Raw genomic sequence first — 20,867 nt, forward strand, 5'->3', positions numbered from 1 at the left:
CAAAAACAAATAAGAAAAAAGTTCCCCTCCCAAGGGGTTTACATATATAAATTCCAGGTTGGCCCTTTATTTCAGAGGCTTCTGATATTGCTTAGTTTTCTTCTCCCATCTTGTTAGTTTCTACTTCCGGACCGACTTCCTGATAAAGTTTCCGCAGGCTCAGCGTAGAGGTCTCGTCTATTCTGGAATGGCGCTGGAAGTTGGTCAGGGAAGAAGAGGTCAATAACTAACTCGAGGAGAGTCAAGAGACCTAAGTATTTGTTTTGTCACTGAGCCTGAGTAAGTCAGGAGACATCTGAGCTTACACTATGTAAGGTTATACTAAATAACTTCTGGTTGTAAAATTCTGATTCTATTGGTGGCCCGAGCGGAGTAGCTCTAAGCAAACCTAAAGGTGAAGGAAAAGGCAAACGGAAAGCAGAGAAAAAATGTGGAGTGAGAGATATAGGAGGTTGGGAATAGGGAAGAAAAAGGTTATAGGTCAGGCTTGATGGTTCGACGCCCTGGGGTAGAGACAGACCGGTGACCTCAGAGGTGAAAACAATTTCATTTCTATTTATTTGACCGTTTTCATCTCAGCCAACATTGTGCTGCCAGAAGACAAAGACTAAGGCAGCTAAACTGCATGGCAGCTTGAGCTATTATTTTTTTCCCCCCTAAATATTTATTTATTTATTTATTTGACTGCACCAGGTCTTAGTTGTGGCATGTGAGATCTAGTTCCCTGACCGGGGATCAAACCCGTGTCCGCTGCATTGGGAGCTGGGGAGTCTCAGCCACTGGAGCACCAGGGAAGGCCCATTGACCTATTCTTAGTCATTTTATTCTCAGTAGGTGAATGAGCTTGATTTAAACCCAGCATTCCTTAGTACTCTTTGGTTACAGAAAATCTCCAACCAAATAGAACAAGAAGACTTCTGCATCTTATTGTTCCGTTGTTAGGCTTTATAACAGAAAGACAGGCAACCTCGGAGAAGTAAAAAGGAGAGAGCAAAGAACTATTAATAGATATTGGATCCGGAAGGAGGGTAGCCGGGCGGCGATGGAGGAACGGCGTGCGGGGAAGCGGCGGGGAACGGACCCGGCACTCCACCGGCTCGGCTCTCCGACTGCATTTCCAGGCTGCGTCCCCACGTAGCCCCGCCTCCTCACCAGCCGTGGCCCCGCCCCCTCCTCCCGGGCCGCTGGACTCGGCGTCCGCCCGACTTCCCAGCGGCCCCGTGCGGCCCGGGCATGCCCAGTGCGGGCGCAGCGGCCCCGGCCCTGGCAGCGCCCGGGCGGGAGCGGGTGGCCCGGCGCGGAGGGGCTCGGAGGAGACGAGCGGACCCGCGGCGGGCGAGGGACCCGGCTGGAGCCGGAGCCGCGGCGGCGAAGCTGCCGGGTAGGTGCAGCTCGGCCGAGCCAGCCCCTGGCGCCGCGCAGCCCGCTCGCGGGGTGGACCCCGGCGGCTGGGGCGGCGATGGCGTGGGAGGGCAGCAGGGCCCGAGCTCGGGGTTGGGAGGTGCGGGCGGAGGCTGCGGGCGGGGACCCCGGACCGGAAAGTGCCTCGGCGGCGGGGCAGGACTGGGGCGGGGGACGCAGCCGACAGCCGCGGGCGAACCTCTCTGCCCAGGTGCGGCGCGGCTCCGTTTAGCTCCTTGTGTGACGGGAGGTGAGCTTGCCCCGCGCCTCGTGCACGGCTGTGGTTGCCGAGAGAGACCAGCTTCCACTGGAGTTTGCCCAGGAGCTGCGGGGAGACGGGTCCGAAGGGACCTGTGGGCTCCGATCGTCCGCGGAACCCGGTGAGAAGAGAGGATGCTTACCTTTAGCGCACCTGGAGTGGGATGTGACAGCCACCTGCCTTCCGGACTTGGATTTAGTGACTTAGAAATGAAAGTACAGGACTGTGCCTCAGTAGTAGTCAGTTCTCATGACTGCTTAGGAATTTAACGGCCAGCTGTGTTTACAGGCTTAAGAAACATTTTGTCCCTGGGATGCTCGGGTTAAACAAAATTCCTCATCGCAAAGCTTGAGTGGACAGTCTCGAGGGCTGGAATACCGGGGTTTTGAAGTTTTCTGTAGCCTTTCGCGTGCTGTAATCTTGGGCAAGCCATTTAACTTCAGAGACTCAGTTCCTCCGTCTGTGAAATCATGTGAACTAGATGTATCTCATTTACTTTGACCTCAGTTGGAGGATTCCCTCCGTATATTATTCAGTCTCTGGTCTCCAGTTGTGGCAGGTTGCTTTTCTCCATGTCTGACCTTTTTTGTCAAACCGGATAATTCACCAACTATTTCTGGAGCAAGGCTGCTAGGGTCTCCTTGTAAAACTGAAGTGACTTGTCCTCAGAAGCCACTGTTGGTCAGTAGGTAACTCGCGACTTGTTTGTTACCCGCAGAGTGAAAGGCGCTCAGTCCTGCCCGACTCTTTGCGACCCCATGGACTGTATGCTTCATGGAATTCTCCAGGCCAGGATACTGGAGTGGGTAGTCTTTCCCTTCTCCAGGGGATCTTCCCAACCCAGGGATGGAACCCAGGTCTCCCGCATTGCAGGTGGATTCTTTACCAGCTGAGCCACAAGGGAAGCCCTGCAGTAACCAGGTGTCAATGGCCATGGTTCACGTAACAGAGCTCTTCCCCTTGAATTAGGCCCGACATGCTTCAAGTTGTGTCAGCGCCTTGTGAGAAACCCAGACTAAGTAATCTGTTTCCTTAAACTCCCAAACTAGCTCTTTCTGTCGTGGGATTATGTTTATATTAGAAGTTAAGGTTTTATTTTCATGTTATTGCGCTGTATACTCAAAACCTAGGAAGAAATCTAATACCCTTAATTCATCGATGAGGAAGTAGATGATTAAGAATGAATCCGTGATAGTCTTTAGCAACTAGTGTCTTATGTATCATCATGAGCATTAACTATTCACCTGACTCTGAGTGTATCTGTGTAGGATTTGACCCAAGGAGCAGATGGTATATACAGTGTTGTGTAAGTTGCCTTCCTACTGCTGTATTCTCTGCTCTTCTTGTTCTAGGTGGCAGTAGTCCAGTTGGGTCAGTAAGGTATAGTTTGGTGAAGTGGTCATTAAGCAAAGGGTGCTTATGTTTTGAAATTTGAGGTTTATAGAAGCTGTCTGTAATATTGTCATTATGCGCTCTTTCTTAAACTCAGCATATCTCAGATTGATTAAGTCACATTTGAGAATTTTAGAATCCCAAGTTCTTAAATAGATGTTTGAAAATGGGTTCTTCGTTCACCTTAAACACATTACTTGGAAGCATGATATTGTCAGAATATTTATACATGTGAACTTTCAAGTTATCATTTTATGAAGCTAGATTTTTCATGCACCTAATAAAAAAATACAGTGGGAACCCAGAGAAAACCATAATTCAAAAAGACACACGCAACCCTATGTTCATTAGAGCACTGTTTACAATAGCCAAGAAATAGAAACAACCTAGGTATCCATCAACAGAGGAAGTACAACAATGGAGTACTACTCAGCCATAAAAAGGAGCAAAGTTGAGTTGTTTACAGAGACATAGATGGACTCAAAAAATACAGTGGGAAAGTTATAGTGTGTTAAAGATATGTTTGTATATGTGAACTTAATCTTTTTTTGGCCTAGTTTAAAATTCATTATTTCTTGCATGCTTATCAAAATTTTACATATATATGTACATATTTAAAGTTGGAAAACAGGAAAGGCATATTTGAGGGTCTTGGGAAATTTTACATCATCATCTAAACTTACGTCTGCCGGAGGGCCCCATGTATGAAGTGCGTATTTAACAATTTTTGTTAGAACTTTCATCTTGCTCTTGTATTTGCATTCAAGTAACATCAAGCACAAATATTGCTTAAGAGGATATTGAAGTGTAATTATCACTCATGATCTCGGATCTCGAAAATACTTGGGATATGTAGAATGGATGGTTACCTGATATGACTTATTGGAAAAGACCTTGATGCTGGGAAGGATAGAGGGCAGGAAGAGAAGAGGGTGACAGGGATGATTGGATGGCATCATCAACTCAATGGACATGAGTTTGAGCAAACTCTGGGAGATAGTGAAAGGCAGGAAAGCCTGACGTGTTGCAGTTCATGGGGTCACAGAATTGGGTACACCTTAGCAACTGAACAACAACAAAGGAGGAATAGTTAGGGACATCATGGCCCAGAGAAGAGACTAATGCTCCAAGAGCACATTGACGCCGAATAAAAGTGAAAGGGGAGCAAGTGATTTAAAAATTGTTTATTTCAGGTTTTTCAGCAGTTACAGGTATAATCTCACTTAGTTCACTTGCTAGTTGTCTACTTAACTGATAGAATCTACTACACTCCTACTAGAGAAGTATGTGGAAAACGTCGTCATGTAGAAGTGCATGAAGTAACTTGAAGATAAATATTTTTCCTTAATTATGCTCCATCTGTTTTCAGGTCCTTCATGATGAAAATTCTGGGGACACTTCTCTCTCTTTTGTGTAGTTGATAGTTTGGGCGGTAAAGAGATGGCTGACAGTGTCAAAACCTTTCTGCAGGACCTCGCCAGGGTGAGTACGTCCAATCTTCTTCTGACCCTTTTGCTGCAGGAACTGACTAGCAAATCCGTTAGATAGTGTTATATTTGTTGGATACAGGTTTTCACTCTAATCCATACTACTCAAGAGAGAGGAATTATCCTGCATCTCACAGAAACTTGGGAGACCTGTCTAGTGAGTGTCTTTAGTATGGGAACCCTGTTCAGCTTGGGCCCAGACTGTCTTTTTTTTTTTTTTAACTGTATTTTTTTTTGACCATGCCAAGTGAATTGTAGGATCTTAGTTCCCCTCCTAGGGATTGATTCGGGCCCTTGACCTTGAGAGCATGGCATCCTAACCACTGGACCACCAGGGAATTCCCTAAACTTTATTTTGGAATAATTTTAGACTTGCAGAGAAGTTGTCTGGTCATACAGAGAGCTCCACTGTATCCTTCACCAGGTTCTCTTAATATTACCATCTGTGTAACCAAGGTATGTTGTTGAAAACCAAGCAATGAACATTGATGTAATGCTACTACCTAACCTCCTTTGTTTGGGTCTACAGTATAGAACCTCTCTTATTCTTCCATTCTACAAGGCAGAGATGATGATGCTCTAGGAAAATGTCCCATTAAAGAGACATTTAGGACCCCTAATCAACAGACCCATAAAGGTCTGTTTAGGACCCAGTAACCCAGTAACCGAATGATCAATAATAGCACGACATTCCGGTATAGTGATGTCTGAGGTCCGGTGCCCTAGTTGGAGTCCCTGTCACTTTATTCTTGAGGGCGGGAGAGAGACCAGTTCTGCCTGGGAGTGGGAGTGTTTATAAGTTTATTTCCTTTGGAGGTGGAATTGAAGGAATATGTTAGAAGGGCCAAAGCGAATTCATGCAACGTGACCTTCTTTGAATACCTTACATCCTCATCTTGCAGTTCTGTGTGATAAAATGTCAGCTCTGGATCAGTTATACCGCATGCACTCTCTGTTTGTCTGCCCCAGACAGACTGTAAGTGTCAGAGGTGGGGATCCTGTCGTCATCCTGGCATGTGCTAGGCCTTAAGCCACTTGAACTTAATTATCTTAAAATTTTAAACTGTTTGTGGAAGACTCAGAAGTTAAAAAGCAAAATAAGAATAAACATTACTCATAGGTAACAGATCACGTGAACCTTGCCAATGTATGCTCCTTTCTATGTGTAGTTCATAACCTTGTCCATTTCTCTGTATTCTGACCAATTTCTCTAAAATCTGTTTTTGCTCAGAATAGGAGAAAATGCCATTCTTAAATCCAGGTTGACCATTGTTTCCAGAATACCTCTTTCTGCTTCTTGACAGTGTTGATGGTGTGAACCTTAGTTCTTCCCTCTCTACTTTGGATATAAAACTGTTCTAGCACTTACTAAACTATACACTTTTTGTTGTTGTTGTTTACTCATGTACTTTTCCTGCCGAGTTATGAGTTTCTTAAGCACGTCCATATGACTGATGTCTAGCTCATTAAGGATGCTCAATATGAAAGTGGGTGGATGAATGAGGGTAGTCCTTTGAACTGGGTAATAGGCAGGTCTGATGTTCGTAGTAATGACAGTAACCTTTCTACCACTGGGGCTCTTCCAGTTATTGGCAAGTGGCCCCATCGGTGACTTACAGACTTAATCATTCTCTCCCTCACCGTACCCTGTTTAAAGACATTCTCCCCCAGCTATACTCCCATGTTGTTTCTGTCTTACTCAGCAATAGCTTTTCATACTTTTACAGTAATTATTTCTTTGTGTCTTCCTTCAGCCTTGGTCCAGCCCTGATCCTTTTTGGACCAGGTGTTTAATCTATCCTTGTATCACTGGTTTGATACAGGATATAAATCATACTTGTAGGCATTCAATTCATATTAAAAGAGTATAAAGGAAGGCTATAACTTGCTTAACAGTATTGGTAAGTCTTAGAGGGATCAGAAAACCACTGTTTTGCAACTGTGTTATTCAAGATTGGTTTGGGCAAGACTTGTTAATTGATGCCCAAATCTAGGGAAGAGGACTTGATGAGCAGGATAGTTGCCTGGTCTCTGAAATGTCTGCCCGCAGATTCCTTACTAGTTGCAAGGAGAAAAATTTGCAGTCGTACAAAGCTGGATAACACCTTCTGAATATGTAAGATCAGTGTAACCAGCAAGGGCCGACACAGACATCACACGCCTCTGGATGTAACACCTGGAAAGGGACACCATCACATAGGTGATTCTTGTGGTTTAGTCACGATGTCGTGTCTAACTCTTTGCGACCTAATGGACTATAGTCCACCAGCCTCCTCTCTCTGGGATTCTCCAGGCAAGAATATTTGAGTGGGTTGCCCTTTCCTTCTCTGCGGCTTTTCCCAACCCAGGGTTCAATCCCACGTCTCTTGTATTGGCATGTGGATTCTTTATTGCTGAGCCGCCTGGGAAGCCCCACTTAGGTGATAACTCCTGCTAAAAATGGGTAACCTGGGGTCTAATCATGAGGTCACAAACAAACCTAAATGGAGGGCACCCCATAAAATAACTGATGTGTATACTTCAAAAAGGAAGACAGCCACAGAGCTGTTCCTGATGGAAGGAGACTAAAGAGATACGAGAGCTAAGTGCAACATGTGATTGTGAACTCATGTCTGGTATGTGACGGTTAAAAATGCTGTACAGGGCATTTCTGAGACAAATGGGGAAATTGGAGTATGGTCTATAGATTAAACTATTTTAGTGTTTAATTTCTTTTATAGATAACTATCTTGTATTAAGGAATATCATTGTTCTTAGGGAATACACAATGAACAGTTACAAGTAAAGAGACATGATAATAGCAAACTACTCAAATGATCTAGAAAAAAATGAGTATATATGTATAAACAGTAATAACTAATAACAGTGTGGCACAACGATTGGTGATTTCGAGAAGGGATATTGGGAAGTTCTCCATTCTTGTGACTCTTCTGTAAATTGGGAATGATTTCTAAACAGAAGAATATCAAGGGTCACTTCAGCCTTGTAGCAAACTAAGTAGAATGATTTACACTGTTATCTCATTGTATCTAACTTTGGGAAGTCTTCTGATCCATAATTTTCCCTTCTTTAAAAATAATAAATGCTCATGTCTACAGGGAATCAAAGACTCCATCTGGGGAATTTGTACCATCTCAAAGCTTGATGCTCGAATTCAGCAAAAGAGAGAGGAGCAGCGTCGAAGAAGGGCAAGCAGTGTCCTGGCTCAGAGGAGGGCCCAGAGCATAGAGAGGAAGCAGGAGAGGTACGGAGTGGGGGCTGAGGTCAGGGAGCATCTGAACTCCCTTCCAGTTGGGGGTAGGGGGACACTTTAGGCAGTGATCGAATTTAGCATAAAATTCATACACTACATCATGATGTGGAGTTTCAGTACTCCATCATTTGTCTTTTGTACTTTCTCCCCCATAAAAGTTACAGGTGATTTTTCCCTACTCCCCTCACATTGAATTAAACTGAGGTCTAGCAGTAATCCTTGTTCAAAATACTGTGGTGTCTAAAAGAAATCAGAATGATGAATATCATTGTTGTTTTAGTTGCTAAGTTCTGTCTGTCTCTTTGCGACCCTAAAGGACCAGGCTCCTCTGTCCATGGGATTTCCCAGGCAAGAAGACTGGAGTGGGTGAATGGTGAATAGAAAACCATAAAAATTTTTTTTGGCTGAGTGGATGCTTCTAGGAGCGCCTATGTGGATTTTGATAAGAGAATCTCAGACATCCCCTTCTAATCTTCTCCAGTCTTGGACTTAGGAAATAAAGGAGTTTGTTTGTTTTGTTTTTAAGGAAAAATGCTTCTCTCGAAATAGTTTTAGCCTTTCTCATTGGTATTAGGAGAGAACGTTGGAAGAACAATAGGTGCTAAAAAATAATATGGTGCAAAGAAAATATATAAAAAGGAAAGCTGCTGAATGACATTATGGAAATAGCCTATATACCTGTTAAGCTAAACACATGTGGTCTTTTCCAGTGAACCACGTATTGTTAGCAGAATTTTTCAGTGCTGCGCTTGGAATGGTGGAGTTTTCTGGGTAAGTTCTTTTTCCTCAAATTCCAAGTGCCTTAGAAGCATCTTTATTCAGATTGTTGCAATGTTCATGGTTCTCAGCTGTCTTCTTAAAACTGAGACAGGTAGCTTTCACCTAGTAATGCATTCCTAAGGCCATCACTCAGGGTTCTGTGTACTTTCAGTCATTTTATGCCTCCTCAGAATTCTTGTATGTAAATGTCAGGGACAGCCCTGTACTTACACTTTTTTGTTAAATGACTTAGTTTTTATTGTCATAGGTAACAGTTTCTCATGACATTATCTGGACATTTTGGTTCAGAGTGACTGTGAAGGCTCAAAGGGGAGGGACAGATGGACATGAGCGAGGCTCTCCCTTCTCCTGATCATAGCAGTGTTCTCAAATTGATCACTATGGAAACTCACACCAGAAAGTTGTCTCCAGTTGACTGAGAACCAACACAGCCCCAGGAGAAATTTGAGTACTTTGAAAAACAGATAGATAGTAAATATATTTTCTTTGACTTGAAATTCAGTATAATTCAACTTGTTAATCTAAACATTTCACAAATATTTTTTTAGGTGTTAGCTTTAATTAATCAAATATGACTGTGTTCTTAGTATTGGCATGAATACTGATTGAAATGTTCTCCTACGCCCCCCAAAGTTTTACCGTTTGCATAGGCAGCGTGAGGTGTGTACCTCTCAACTGGAGAACTGGTAAAGGGAAATGAGTCCACTTCAGGAAATGATGCCACTGCAGGACTCCTGACTTATAAAAGGCACTTCCATCTGGAAATAAGTGCTTTGAAACTTGGAATTCTTGTTTTAAAGAAGGGCTTTTAATGCTTACCTTGTTGCTTCTCTCTTCAGTTCAGTCTGCTCTTGTTTTATCGAGTGTTCATTCCCGTCCTTCAGTCGGTAACGGCCCAGATTATTGGTAAGTAACTGCATTGCTCAATGCTATCTGCCCAGGATAGAGGAGGGGAGGTTTTTCCTGTCTCCCTCAGTTTATTGAACACTTACTTTAAACCCGGGGCTTTAGGTTTTTTATGTATTTATTTGTTTGACTGCATCAGGTCTTATTTGCCCTGAGGCATGTGGGATCTTAGTTCTGTGACCAGGGATCGAACCCGTGTCCCCTGCTTTGCAAGGCAGATTCTTCTAGGTCAAATCTCTCAGCAACCCTTTGAGTAGGTATTGCTATGGATACCATTTTGTAGATGAGGAAATGCAAATTGGTTACCAAAGTTAAACCGTTTGTAAGTGGCAAAGCTGGAATATGAACTCAGGTGGATTCCTGCATCCAGTGACTACTAGTCACTGACCTGTCAGCCACCACCAAGTGAGAATTTTTTGTACAAGTAAGCAGCACATATCCATGGCACTCTGAATTGGAGTCATGGCCAGAATGTGGTGTTTCTATGAAAAGTAAGACTGACAGTGATGTGCTGGCAAGAAGCAAAGGGGTGTGTGTGTGTGTGTGTGTGTGTAGGGGAAACACAGTCACAGGTCAGGGGGTGCACCTCTGGCCTTCTGGCTTTCAAAGGGGTGTGTGTGTGTGTGTCTGTGTGTGTGTGTGTGTGTGTGTGTGTGTGTGTGTAGGGGAAACACAGTCACAGGTCAGGGGGTGCACCTCTGGCCTTCTGGCTTTCAAAGGGGTGTGTGTGTGTAGGGGAAACAGAGTCACAGGTCAGGGGATGCACCTCTGGCCTTCTGGCTTTCAAAGAGTGTGTGTGTGTGTGTGTCTGTGTGTCTGTGTGTGTATGTGTGTGTGTGTGTGTGTGTGTGTGTGTGTGTAGGGGAAACAGAGTCACAGGTCAGGGGATGCACCTCTGGCCTTCTGGCTTTCAAAGAGTGTGTGTGTGTGTGTGTCTGTGTGTCTGTGTGTCTGTGTGTGTGTGTGTGTGTGTGGGGGGGGGGGAAACACAGTCACAGGTCAGGGGGTGCACCTCTGGCCTTCTGGCTTTCAAAGGGGTGTGTGTGTGTGTGTGTCTGTGTGTGTGTGTGTGTATGTGTGTGTAGGGGAAACACAGTCACAGGTCAGGGGATGCACCTCTGGCCTTCTGGCTTTCCCTTTTTCCAGATAAACTAATAAGCCCTCCCCCTGTCTTAGGTGATCCATCACTACACGGGGATGTCTGGTCGTGGCTGGAGTTCTTCCTCACGTCGATTTTCAGTGCTCTCTGGGTGCTCCCCCTCTTTGTGCTCAGCAAAGTCGTCAACGCGATTTGGTTTCAGGTAGGTCCCAAGCAGCATGGAGTCTGGGTCTGACGGCATGATTGGTCACCAGGTGGCAGATTTCAGCCTGTCAGTTCAGTGGCCATGTAGGGAGTGACACCACAGCCTTGACTTTTCTTGGTCAGGCAGCCAGCGGGTGAGCTCTGGGCTCTTGTAAAATGGAATTGTTCTCTCAGGTCATAAGGGCATCTCATGGCCAGGTATCCATGGGCTTTTCTCCCCTGGCAGGTCTCATGGCAAATCAGTGGCCTTCACTTTGGGGATGGATAGTGAGGCCATTTAATTCATGTTTTGATGAGCTCTTCTCTCTTGCAGGATATAGCTGACCTGGCATTCGAGGTATCTGGGAGGAAGCCTCACCCATTCCCTAGTGTCAGCAAAATAATTGCTGACATGCTCTTCAACCTCTTGCTTCAGGCTCTCTTCCTTCTCCAGGTGAGACTGGCCTTCCAGGCACATGGGCGGATTAAACAAAGATCCACTAGAGGGAGCTTCACAAAAACAGGGTATCCCGTTTATACTGAGCAGATAAGTTTATGGGAGGTAATGATTTTTAAATCATTTTTTCACAGAAACACCTAGAGAGTTTTAAAATCATAAAATGATTTAAAAAAAAAAAACACCACATGAATTTGCCTGCTCTGCTCTTCCCACCCACCCTGAGCCTTCTCCACTCGCCTGCTATTTTAGAAACTTGAGAAGCAGCTCTCCGGCTGTCTGGGTAGAGAACGAGAGCGATAAATCAGAGTGGCAGGTGACCAGTGGTAGGTCTCCGAAGCGTTGGAATTAAGCTTTTCCATACTTGTTCTTCAGGGGATGTTTGTGAGTCTCTTTCCCATCCATCTTGTTGGTCAGCTGGTTAGTCTGCTGCATATGTCTCTCCTCTACTCACTATACTGCTTCGAATATCGTTGGTTCAATAAAGGTAAGCCTGTCCAAAGAAACTCAAGAGCTTGGAGGCCCAGTTTGGAAATTGTGCTGCCAGGGAAACTTCTTAAATTCTTCAATACTGAGGCCCTTGGCAAACCCATCATTGGAATGGAGCAGCCTTTTTGGCAAGAGGGGACTTACATTTGGCTTAGAGGTTTTTTTAACTCTCTGGTGCTGGGGGATGTAGCACTGTAGGACTACCTGTGGAGCTCAATATCATGTAGCTCTGACAGAGCCATAAAGGGGCATAAATGAGCACCAGTTATTCTGAATCAGAGAAGTTAATTTGATGCTGGTGCATACAGATCATTTGGGGGATATGTTGAAAGTTCTTGGCATATTTGGGTGTGGATGGTTGAAAGAGATTAATTGATTTCTAGAGGATGGCTGCCTTTTTTTAAATATATATATATCTTGCTTTGTTCAAAACTAATACTGACGTAGGATGCTGCTGGTATTGAATTCAGAATTCACTTGGCTTGCCAGCTTTGAAATTGTGATTGTTCAGTTGTAAAATCTTTGCATAGCAGCTTTATGGGATTTGGGCAACTCTGATATAGTTTAGTTGTATTCTAAATAGCAGATCTGAACCTAAAACTGAAACCTCAAATAAATTGTTTTCGATATTTAGTCATTTGACTAAAAGAAAGTAATGCAGCCTATTTATATTGGCTCCTTGTTTTAGGAATTGAAATGCACCAGCGGTTGTCAAACATAGAAAGGAATTGGCCTTACTACTTTGGATTTGGTTTGCCCCTGGCTTTCCTCACAGCAATGCAGTCCTCCTACATTGTCAGGTAATTGGACTGCAAGGACTTGAAGGGAACTAATTTTTTAAAAAAATGATAATAATAACTCAGTGTAGGGAGCACCTTGTGTGCGCTTGGTTCTGTGCTAGGCTTTCTGCATTCTTACTTGGCCGTCTAAAGGTCTGTAGGATTTTTCTCCCTGACAGATAGTCATCGATGTTTGTCAGCATTATTTTATTATGTTTTGTGGGGGGGCTACACCTTGAAGAATGCAGGATCTTAGCCCCCTGCAGTGGAAGCATGGAATCGTAACCATTGGACTGCCAAGGAAATATTAGCATTAAAATATTGTCTGCATGATCCTATATCCCATATTCTTTCTTCTATGTTGCTTCCTGGAATAATGTTAAACATAGCCAGTGTTTAGAAAAATCCTTTTTTCAAAAATTTTAAACATGTGTTTGATAGATTTAAGGGTCCATTAAGCCATACTATTTAGCACTGGAGGTAACGAACTTTGGGCTTCTCATATCTTCAAAGTCATGGCTGTTTTGAAGGTGACTAATTCTTTCTTTATTTTTTTCAAAAACAGTGGCTGCCTCTTCTCTATCCTCTTTCCTTTATTCATTATCAGCGCCAATGAAGCAAAGACCCCTGGCAAAGCATAGTAAGTATTAGCCAGTATTAGCTAAAATGTAGCAAATATTTTCTGTCTAAAATACTGGGGTTGTAACACTGCAGTTATGTGAATGAGACATTTTTACAGTTTTTAAAAAATAACCTCACATTGAAGGAAAATATTAATATACAGCTTTATGAGAGTAGCACTTCGGGGATGTATCCCAAGATTTCCCCCATGCATATGTGTGCATTTCTGTTTCAAAAATTGATACTATTATACATATTTACAAATATTCTTAAAATGTAACAGTTCACTGAATAAGACGCTTATACCTATAGTTAAGCTCATTTTGTAAGAATGGCCACCTTTTAAAAAATACTGGGTCATGTGATTTGACTACATGAGTTTATTGATAATGATAACAAAACAGTATTTTAAAAATGAATCTTTAGCAATACTAGCACTCTGGAAGTTTGATGACTTCAGAGAAAACCCCAGTCTTTTGATCAGTTTTGGTTAAGTCAGTGAGGATACATGCATTAGAGAAATTTCCAATCTGCTTTGGGGTCTTACATGTTCTTACTATCCAGTAATGTTAAGTATGTGTCTTAGTGTAATTGACTTTCTCTTGAAACTCTCCTGAAAGTGAACTATGCATAGCGTATGAGATCTTCAGACCACAGCTTGAAGTATTTATTTTGGCTATGCTGGGTCTTTGTCGCTGCATGGGCTTTTTTCTGTTTGCAGCGAGCAGGGGCTTCTGTCTAGTTGCAGCGCACGGGGTTCTCACTGCGGTGGCTTCTCCTGTATTGCAGATCGTGGGCTCTAGATCACAGGCTTGGTAGTTGTGGTGCATGTGGGCTCCTCCTGGATCAGGGATCGAACCTGATTCCACTGCCTCCCTGACAATGACAATCCCAGCGTTTTCTGTAGTTGCTACGTGTTTAATCTGCTTGTCCAATATCTGTAGTTGCTTGATCAAATTTCAGTGGTCTTGTTTTCCCCTGTATCATTTTAAATGGAAAATAGTCAAATAAGTGGCCAAATGATTAAAACAGTTTTTCTCAACTGGCCTAACAGGTTGGGTCTCTTGCCTTGCAGCCTTTTCCAGTTGCGCCTCTTCTCCTTGGTGGTTTTCTTAAGCAACAGACTCTTCCACAAGACGGTCTACCTGCAGTCGGCCCTGAGCAGCTCCACTTCTGCGGAAAAATTGCCCTCACCCCACCCGTCTCCTGCCAAACTGAAGGCTGCCACAGGCCGCTGAGTCGGTCACCCGCCATCCGGAGGGGCCGGGTGGGATCGGAAGGACGCTGTGGCAGCTCTTCTCCTGGTTCACCTCCACCCCCTCCCAGGGAAGGCAGAGCCCACCCTGCCACGGGCCCTGCCCACATTTCCTTCTCTCTGAGGAATCCAGATTTTTGTCTCTGGTGCACATAAGGCAGAATCTTCCTGACACCAGTATGGATTTTAAATACTGGTGAGTCTGAAAGGACCACAGGTTTTTCTGCAGCTCTTTTCTAACATTTGCCAGCCCCGTGCCTGGACTGATTTGAATACTCTTTCTCCCTGTGCCATTTCCCCTCCCATCTTCCCTTCCTGCCTCCCACCGCCCTTGGATGAATGGATTTTTGTAACTCTAGCTGTTGTATTTTGTGGACCTGTTTTTTTGTTTTTCTGTGAAGCACATATATTGGATGTGGGAGGGACAGGAGGCTCCGCTGCTCCTGGTCACTCCCTTTATAGCCATCACTGTCTTGTTTATTGTAACTCAGGTTAGATTTTGGTCTCTTGCTCCACTGCAAAAAAAAAAAAAAAAAAAAAACAAAAACACAAGCCTGAAGACACGGGACAGAAGAAAGACCTCACAGCCAGATCTCCACTGGGTTTGAGGAATGACTTTCTTTCTTCCCCTTGCAGGGGAAAACGCTTTTTCACTGGTACATTTAAAGCTCCCCAAAGAGAGGGAGGTACCAATTTCGGACAAGTGCCACTGCAACACGGAATGCTCAGAGAACCTGAACTTTTAAACTCTGGAGGTCTGATCTTGACTGTTGGTCACTGCTGGGTCTGTCTGGTGTTTCAAAGGAATATTGGGTGCTGCAAATAGGAACTGAAGGGGTAAACTTATTAAACCCATTAAACCTATGATTGGTTGGTTTTTCTCCTGTCATTTCAAAAAGACTAAATATGGAGGGAGGGGGTAGATGTTAAAACACCTGTACAATGTTAAGATGTCACAGACGTGAGCTGGTTTCTCACATGTGTAATGGTAGAATTTACAAATTGTCACTTCAGGAAACATATTCGTGGAACACGAGACTTTGTCTTGATTAATTCTGAAACTTAGTTCTGAAAAATACTCCCTGAGGAAGTTTGAGTTATATTGTTATAATCGTGTTGGCATGTAGTGAAAGAATTTGGAATTGAGTTGTTTTAAAGTCTATATGTACAGCTCCTCTGTATTTCTGAAGAAGAGAGGTCCTTCCAGACTGCAACGAATTGGACATTCTCATGAGGGAAGAGATTAGACAGTTGGTTAACAGAAACCTTTACTAAGACAAAAATAAGGATTTAAAAATCGTTGCCAGGAGATGTGAACCAAGTTTGAATACAGAAGGTTTTAAAATAGTGTGTATTTCATCAGTTTGCAACTGATCGGCAGTTGCCTTATTTAACATTGTTGTAGTTTTTAAAATGAAATTTAAAATGGCCACATTTTTGCTGTCTGAAATTTGTAATTGTGTCTGTTAAGCTGGTCTTAGGAGGATGAGGGAAATTAAGTAGATAAAGGTAAGTGATATTATCCAGCACTATGCCTGGCTATAGAAAATGATTTAAGTTACTGGAAGTGAGGGATCTGTAAAGTTTTATTAGTGTGACTGAGAGGCCAGGCGTGTACAAAAGCTAAAAGCTAGGTTAGCAAATGTCTATTGTAGATAAGCCTAATCTCGTGAGGTGTACAGAAGCAGTGTAAATTTCTCTTGCCTTTTCACTAACACACAGACAGTGAGGGCAATGGTTAGGAAATTGGGATCAAAGGGAGAGCAGGCTGTTTTTGCCAAATTCACAATGGCAGCTTAAAGTAGACTAATAAGAACTGAAAACAAGGGAGAGCAGGTCACTACAGACGAAAATGAGAGCTTGACTTTCAGTCATGCAGCCAGGAGGATCTAAGCAACTCTTTAGGAACAGGTATGTGTGATTCCAAGCATGACCCTTTTATCCTATCTAGAGCCAAGTTGTCCATTATAGCAACTCTAAAAAGTAAAAGCTTTAGACCTGAGTATGTTCAGTTCTGCTGGAAGCTTTTAAATGGACATATGTATGCACTGACTTGTTCGTTGCTCTGAACATCGTAAGGGACCAAAATAAAATTTAATAGAAGTGACAAACTGGGATAAACTCAGAAGAGGGTGACTAATGGTTAGGGGTTTGTGAACCACCTTAAAGGATAACATTTCTCATGTAATGATCACCTGAGCACCTTCCCTGTCAGTCTTTGCAAGGCACTAAGGACTCAAGGGTAAGCCAGAAAGATGATCGCTGTCCTCTTGGATCTAACAGTACTGTGTAGGAGACTGAGAAATGATCAGTTTCTTAAGAATTATGTGTTCAAATACCTACTATTTCCCATAGGCCTCAAAGCTGGATGAAACATTGGAATTCAGAGAAGCTTTGGGTAAGATAAGAGTTTCTCCCATGTGTTCAGCCTCCCATCCTCAGACTCATTCTCTGATTTCAAGTTTAAATGTTTTGTTGCACCTTCAGACCTATGAGACAAGTAGTGACCATTTGATCATTTAGATAAGTATGTAGTTCTTAACCAGGGGTTAACATCAGCATCATCTGAGGACTTTCCTAAGAGGCACAGGAACACTACTTGGACCTTGAATTTTTTTTTTTAATGTATTTTTATTAGACTACACTGGGTTTTTGTTGCGTCATGCAGGATCTTTTGCTGTGGTCTTAGTTGTCCCACAGCATGTGGGATCTTAGATCACAACCAGGGATCAAACTCCCATCCCCTGCATTGTGAGGTGGTTTCTTAACCACTGGACCACCAGGGAAGTCCCTGGAGGAAATTTTAAGTAATGCTAAAAATAAAAGTTAAATTCTAGTAACTATTTCCACAGGCACTTGGTAAACTACTGCATCCATAAGTAAGAACAGATTGTTATGAAAAGGGGACAGAATAGGAAGGTTCTTGGAAATTAAAAAAATGTGGAAGTAAAATGAGATGGCTTATAAAAGTGATGCTGAGGAGGCTAAATTAGAGAACCACAACGTAAGCTTGAGGAACTTTCTCAGTACAAAGACCAAAAAGATTAAGACATGGAAAAAGTTAACAATCATGGAGATGTCCAAGAATCAGATCCAACATTTGTTTCAAAAAATGAGAAGCATGGAGACAATAAAATCAGTAAATGTTTCTGGACTGATGATGACAATTGGAGTTTTCATATAGATAGTTTCATCTATAGTTTTCTTTTTTTTTTTTAATTTATTTTTTTGGTGGTGCTGGGTCTACAATAGGAGTTATCATATAGATAGTTTCATCTACAGGTTGTTTTTTTGTTTTTTAATGATTTTTTTTGGTGGTGCTGAGTCTTTGTTGCCTCATGGTGAGTGGGGGCTACTCTTTGTTGTGGTGCTTGGGCTTCCCATTGCAGTGGCTTCTCTTGTTGAGGAGCACAGGCTTCAGTAGTTGTGGCACAGGGCTCATTAGTTGTGATTTGAGGGCCCTAGAGCTTTAGTTGTCAAGGGCATGTGGAATCTTCCCAGACCAGGGATTGAACCCATGTTCCCTACATTGGAAGGTGGATTCCTATCCACTGCACCACCAGGGGAGTCCCTGTAGTTTCTTTAAAGATGCCTTCCACTGCCAAGTGAAAAGCAGTGAAAGGAAAAAACAAAAACCAGATGGGATCTCTAAGGGAAAATGTCAGAAAAATAGGTTACTTCCATGAGACGTGACTCAGATTGGTATTAGACTTCTCAAGAACAACTCTGAGTAATGGAAGATAAAATTGTAATGCCCTGAAAGTGTGCTTTTATGTGTGCTTGTGTATAGGATTGGTTAGTCCCTATTGTGTTCTTATAACTCTAAAACACGATATTATCAAGGACAAAATAAAGGCATTGTTTGCTTTCCATTCAACTTTTCTGAAAAAGTTACTTGAATAATCTACCGAAGGGAAAAAATCCAAGAAATAGATGACTAGTTAAAACAAAGGCCCCCCAAAACAAACTCAAACAGTGGAATCAGAGTGTGCTGAGAAGAAATCTTGGTAATATAGCTACGGTGAAACCTGGAAGGGTGGGTTCTGGGGAGAACGTCTTCAAGAAGAAATCAGATACGTTACATTGGTCTGTTCCTGATTAGATGAAGACGTGTTTATTTTTGTCAATAACATAAAAGAGGTAAGTAGACACTTCAGGAAAGACCAAAAGCTCCACAGGAATGACAACTTCTACAGTCAGTTCAGTCAGTAGTCACTCAGTCGTGTCCGACTCTTTGTGACCCCATGGACTGCAGCATGCCAGGCTTCCCTGTCCATCACCAACTCTCAGAGCTTGCTCAAACTCATGTGCATTGAGTTGGTGATGTCATCCAACCATCTCATCCTGTGTCGTCCCCTTCTCCTCCTGCCTTCAGTCTTGCCCAGCATCAGGGTCTTTTCAAATGAGTCCATTCTTCGCATCAGGTGGCCAAAGTATTGGAATTTCAGCTTCAGCATCAGTCCTTCCAATGAATATTCAGGACTGATTTCCTTTAGGATTGACTAGTTGGATCTCCTTGCAGTCCAAGGGACTCTCAAGACTCTTCTCCAACACCGCGGTTCAAAAGCATCAATTCTTCAGCACTCAGCTTTTCTTTATGGTCCAACTCTCACATCCATACATGATCACTGGAAAAATAGCTTTGACTAGATGGACCTTTGTTGGCAAAGTAATGTCTCTGCTTTTTAATATTCTGTCTAGGTTGGTCATAACTTTTCTTCTAAGGAGCAAGCATCTTTTAATTTCATGGCTGCAATCACCATCTGCAGTGATTTTGGAGCCCCCCAAAATAAAGTCTCTCACTGTTTCTCCATCTATTTGCCATGAAGTGATAGGACCAGATGCCATGATCTTAGTTTTCTGAATGTTGAGTCTTAAGCCAACTTGCTCACTCTCCTCTTTCACTTTCATCAAGAGGCTCTTTAGTTCTTTGCTTTCTGCCATAAGGGTGCTGTCATCTGCATATCTGAGGTTATTGATATTTCTCCCGGCAATCTTGATTCCAGCTTGTGCTTCATCCTGCCCAGTTTTTCTCATGATGTACTCTGCACATAAGTTAAATAAACAGGGTGACAAAATACAGCCTTGATGTACTCCTTTCCCGATTTGGAACCAGTCTGTTGTTCCATGTCCAGTTCTAACTGTTGCTTCCTGACCTGCATACAGATTTCTCAAGAGGCAGGTAAGGTGGTTTGGTATTCCCATCTCTTGAAGACTCTTTCACAGTTTGTTGTGATCCACACAGTCAAAGGCTTTGGCATAGTCAATAAAGCAGAAGATGTTTTTCTGGAACTCTCTTGCTTTTTCGATGATCCAGTGGATATTGGTAGTTTGATCTCAGGTTCCTCTGCCTTTTCTAAATCCAGGTTGAACATCTGGAAGTTCACAGTTTATGTACTGTTGAAGCATGTCTTGGAGAATTTTGAGCATTACTTTGCTAGCGTGTGAGATGAGTGCAATTGTGTGGTGTTTGAACATTCTTTGGCACTGCCTTTCTTTGGGATTGGAATGTAGACTGACCTTTTCCAGTCCTATGGCCACTGCTGAGTTTTCCAAATTTGCTGGCATATTGAGTGCAGCACTTTCACAGCATCATCTTTCAGGATTTGAAATAGCTCAACTGGAATTCCATCACCTCCACTAGCTTTGTTCCTAGTGATGCTTCCTAAGGCCCACTTGACTTAGCTTCTAGTATGTCTGGCTCTAGGTGAGTGATCACACCATCGCAGTTATCTGGGTCATGAAGATCTTTTTTGTATAGTTCTTCTGTGTATTGCCACCTCTTCTTAATATCTTCTGCTTCTTTTAGGTCTATACCATTTCTGTCCTTTATTGTGCCCTTCTTTGCATGAAGTGTTCCCTTTGTATCTCTAATTTTCTTGAAGAGATCTCTAGTTTTTTCCAGCCTATTGTTTTCTTCTATTTCTTTGCACTGATCACTGAGGAAGACTTTCTTATCTCTCCTTGTTATTCTTTGGAAGTCTGCATTCAGATGGGTATATCTTTCCTTTTCTCCTTTGCTTTTTGCTTCTCTTCTTTTCACTGCTATATGTAAGGTGTTCTCAGACAACTATTTTGCCTTTTTGCATTTCTTTTTCTTAGGGATGGTCTTGATCATTACCTCCTGTACAATGTCACAAAGCTCCAACCATAGTTCTTCAGGCACTCTGTCTATCAGATCTAATCCCTTGAGTCTATTTGTCACTTCAACTGTATAACTGTAATGATTTAGCTCATAACTGAATGGTCTAGTGGTTTTCCCTACTTTCTTCAATTTAAGTCAACTCTCACAAAGTAAGCTAAAAAATAGCATTATTCTAAACAATGATGGGATTGTAAAACATTTTTCTGAAACAACCAACTCAAAACTTTTGGTGCAATAAGTCAGGAGGGAGAAGGGTTAACTGATATGCTGAATGTTCATCTATAATCTCTGGGTCTATAATAACTATAATTTTCCTCAAATTTTGCCATCCTGAGTTTTACTTGTAGTTCAGCCTTTCCCC

General features: G+C 42.8%; 1 protein-coding gene across 1 annotated transcript; it reads left to right on the top strand.

Annotated features, from left to right (window-relative positions):
* Positions 1 to 1,216: 1,216 nt before the first annotated feature.
* EI24 (EI24 autophagy associated transmembrane protein) lies at positions 1,217 to 15,791 on the top strand. The gene is made up of 11 exons (XM_065937339.1): positions 1,217 to 1,381; positions 4,422 to 4,534; positions 7,638 to 7,783; positions 8,503 to 8,563; positions 9,412 to 9,478; positions 10,655 to 10,779; positions 11,095 to 11,214; positions 11,593 to 11,704; positions 12,395 to 12,506; positions 13,051 to 13,125; positions 14,182 to 15,791. Exons 2-11 carry the CDS (start codon positions 4,493 to 4,495, stop codon positions 14,342 to 14,344), a joined length of 1,023 nt encoding a protein of 340 aa, XP_065793411.1. The 5' UTR covers positions 1,217 to 1,381; positions 4,422 to 4,492; the 3' UTR covers positions 14,345 to 15,791.
* Positions 15,792 to 20,867: the final 5,076 nt, after the last annotated feature.

This window comes from Muntiacus reevesi, chromosome 5 (genome assembly GCF_963930625.1).
Source record: "Muntiacus reevesi chromosome 5, mMunRee1.1, whole genome shotgun sequence".
NCBI classification, from domain to species: domain Eukaryota; kingdom Metazoa; phylum Chordata; class Mammalia; order Artiodactyla; family Cervidae; genus Muntiacus; species Muntiacus reevesi.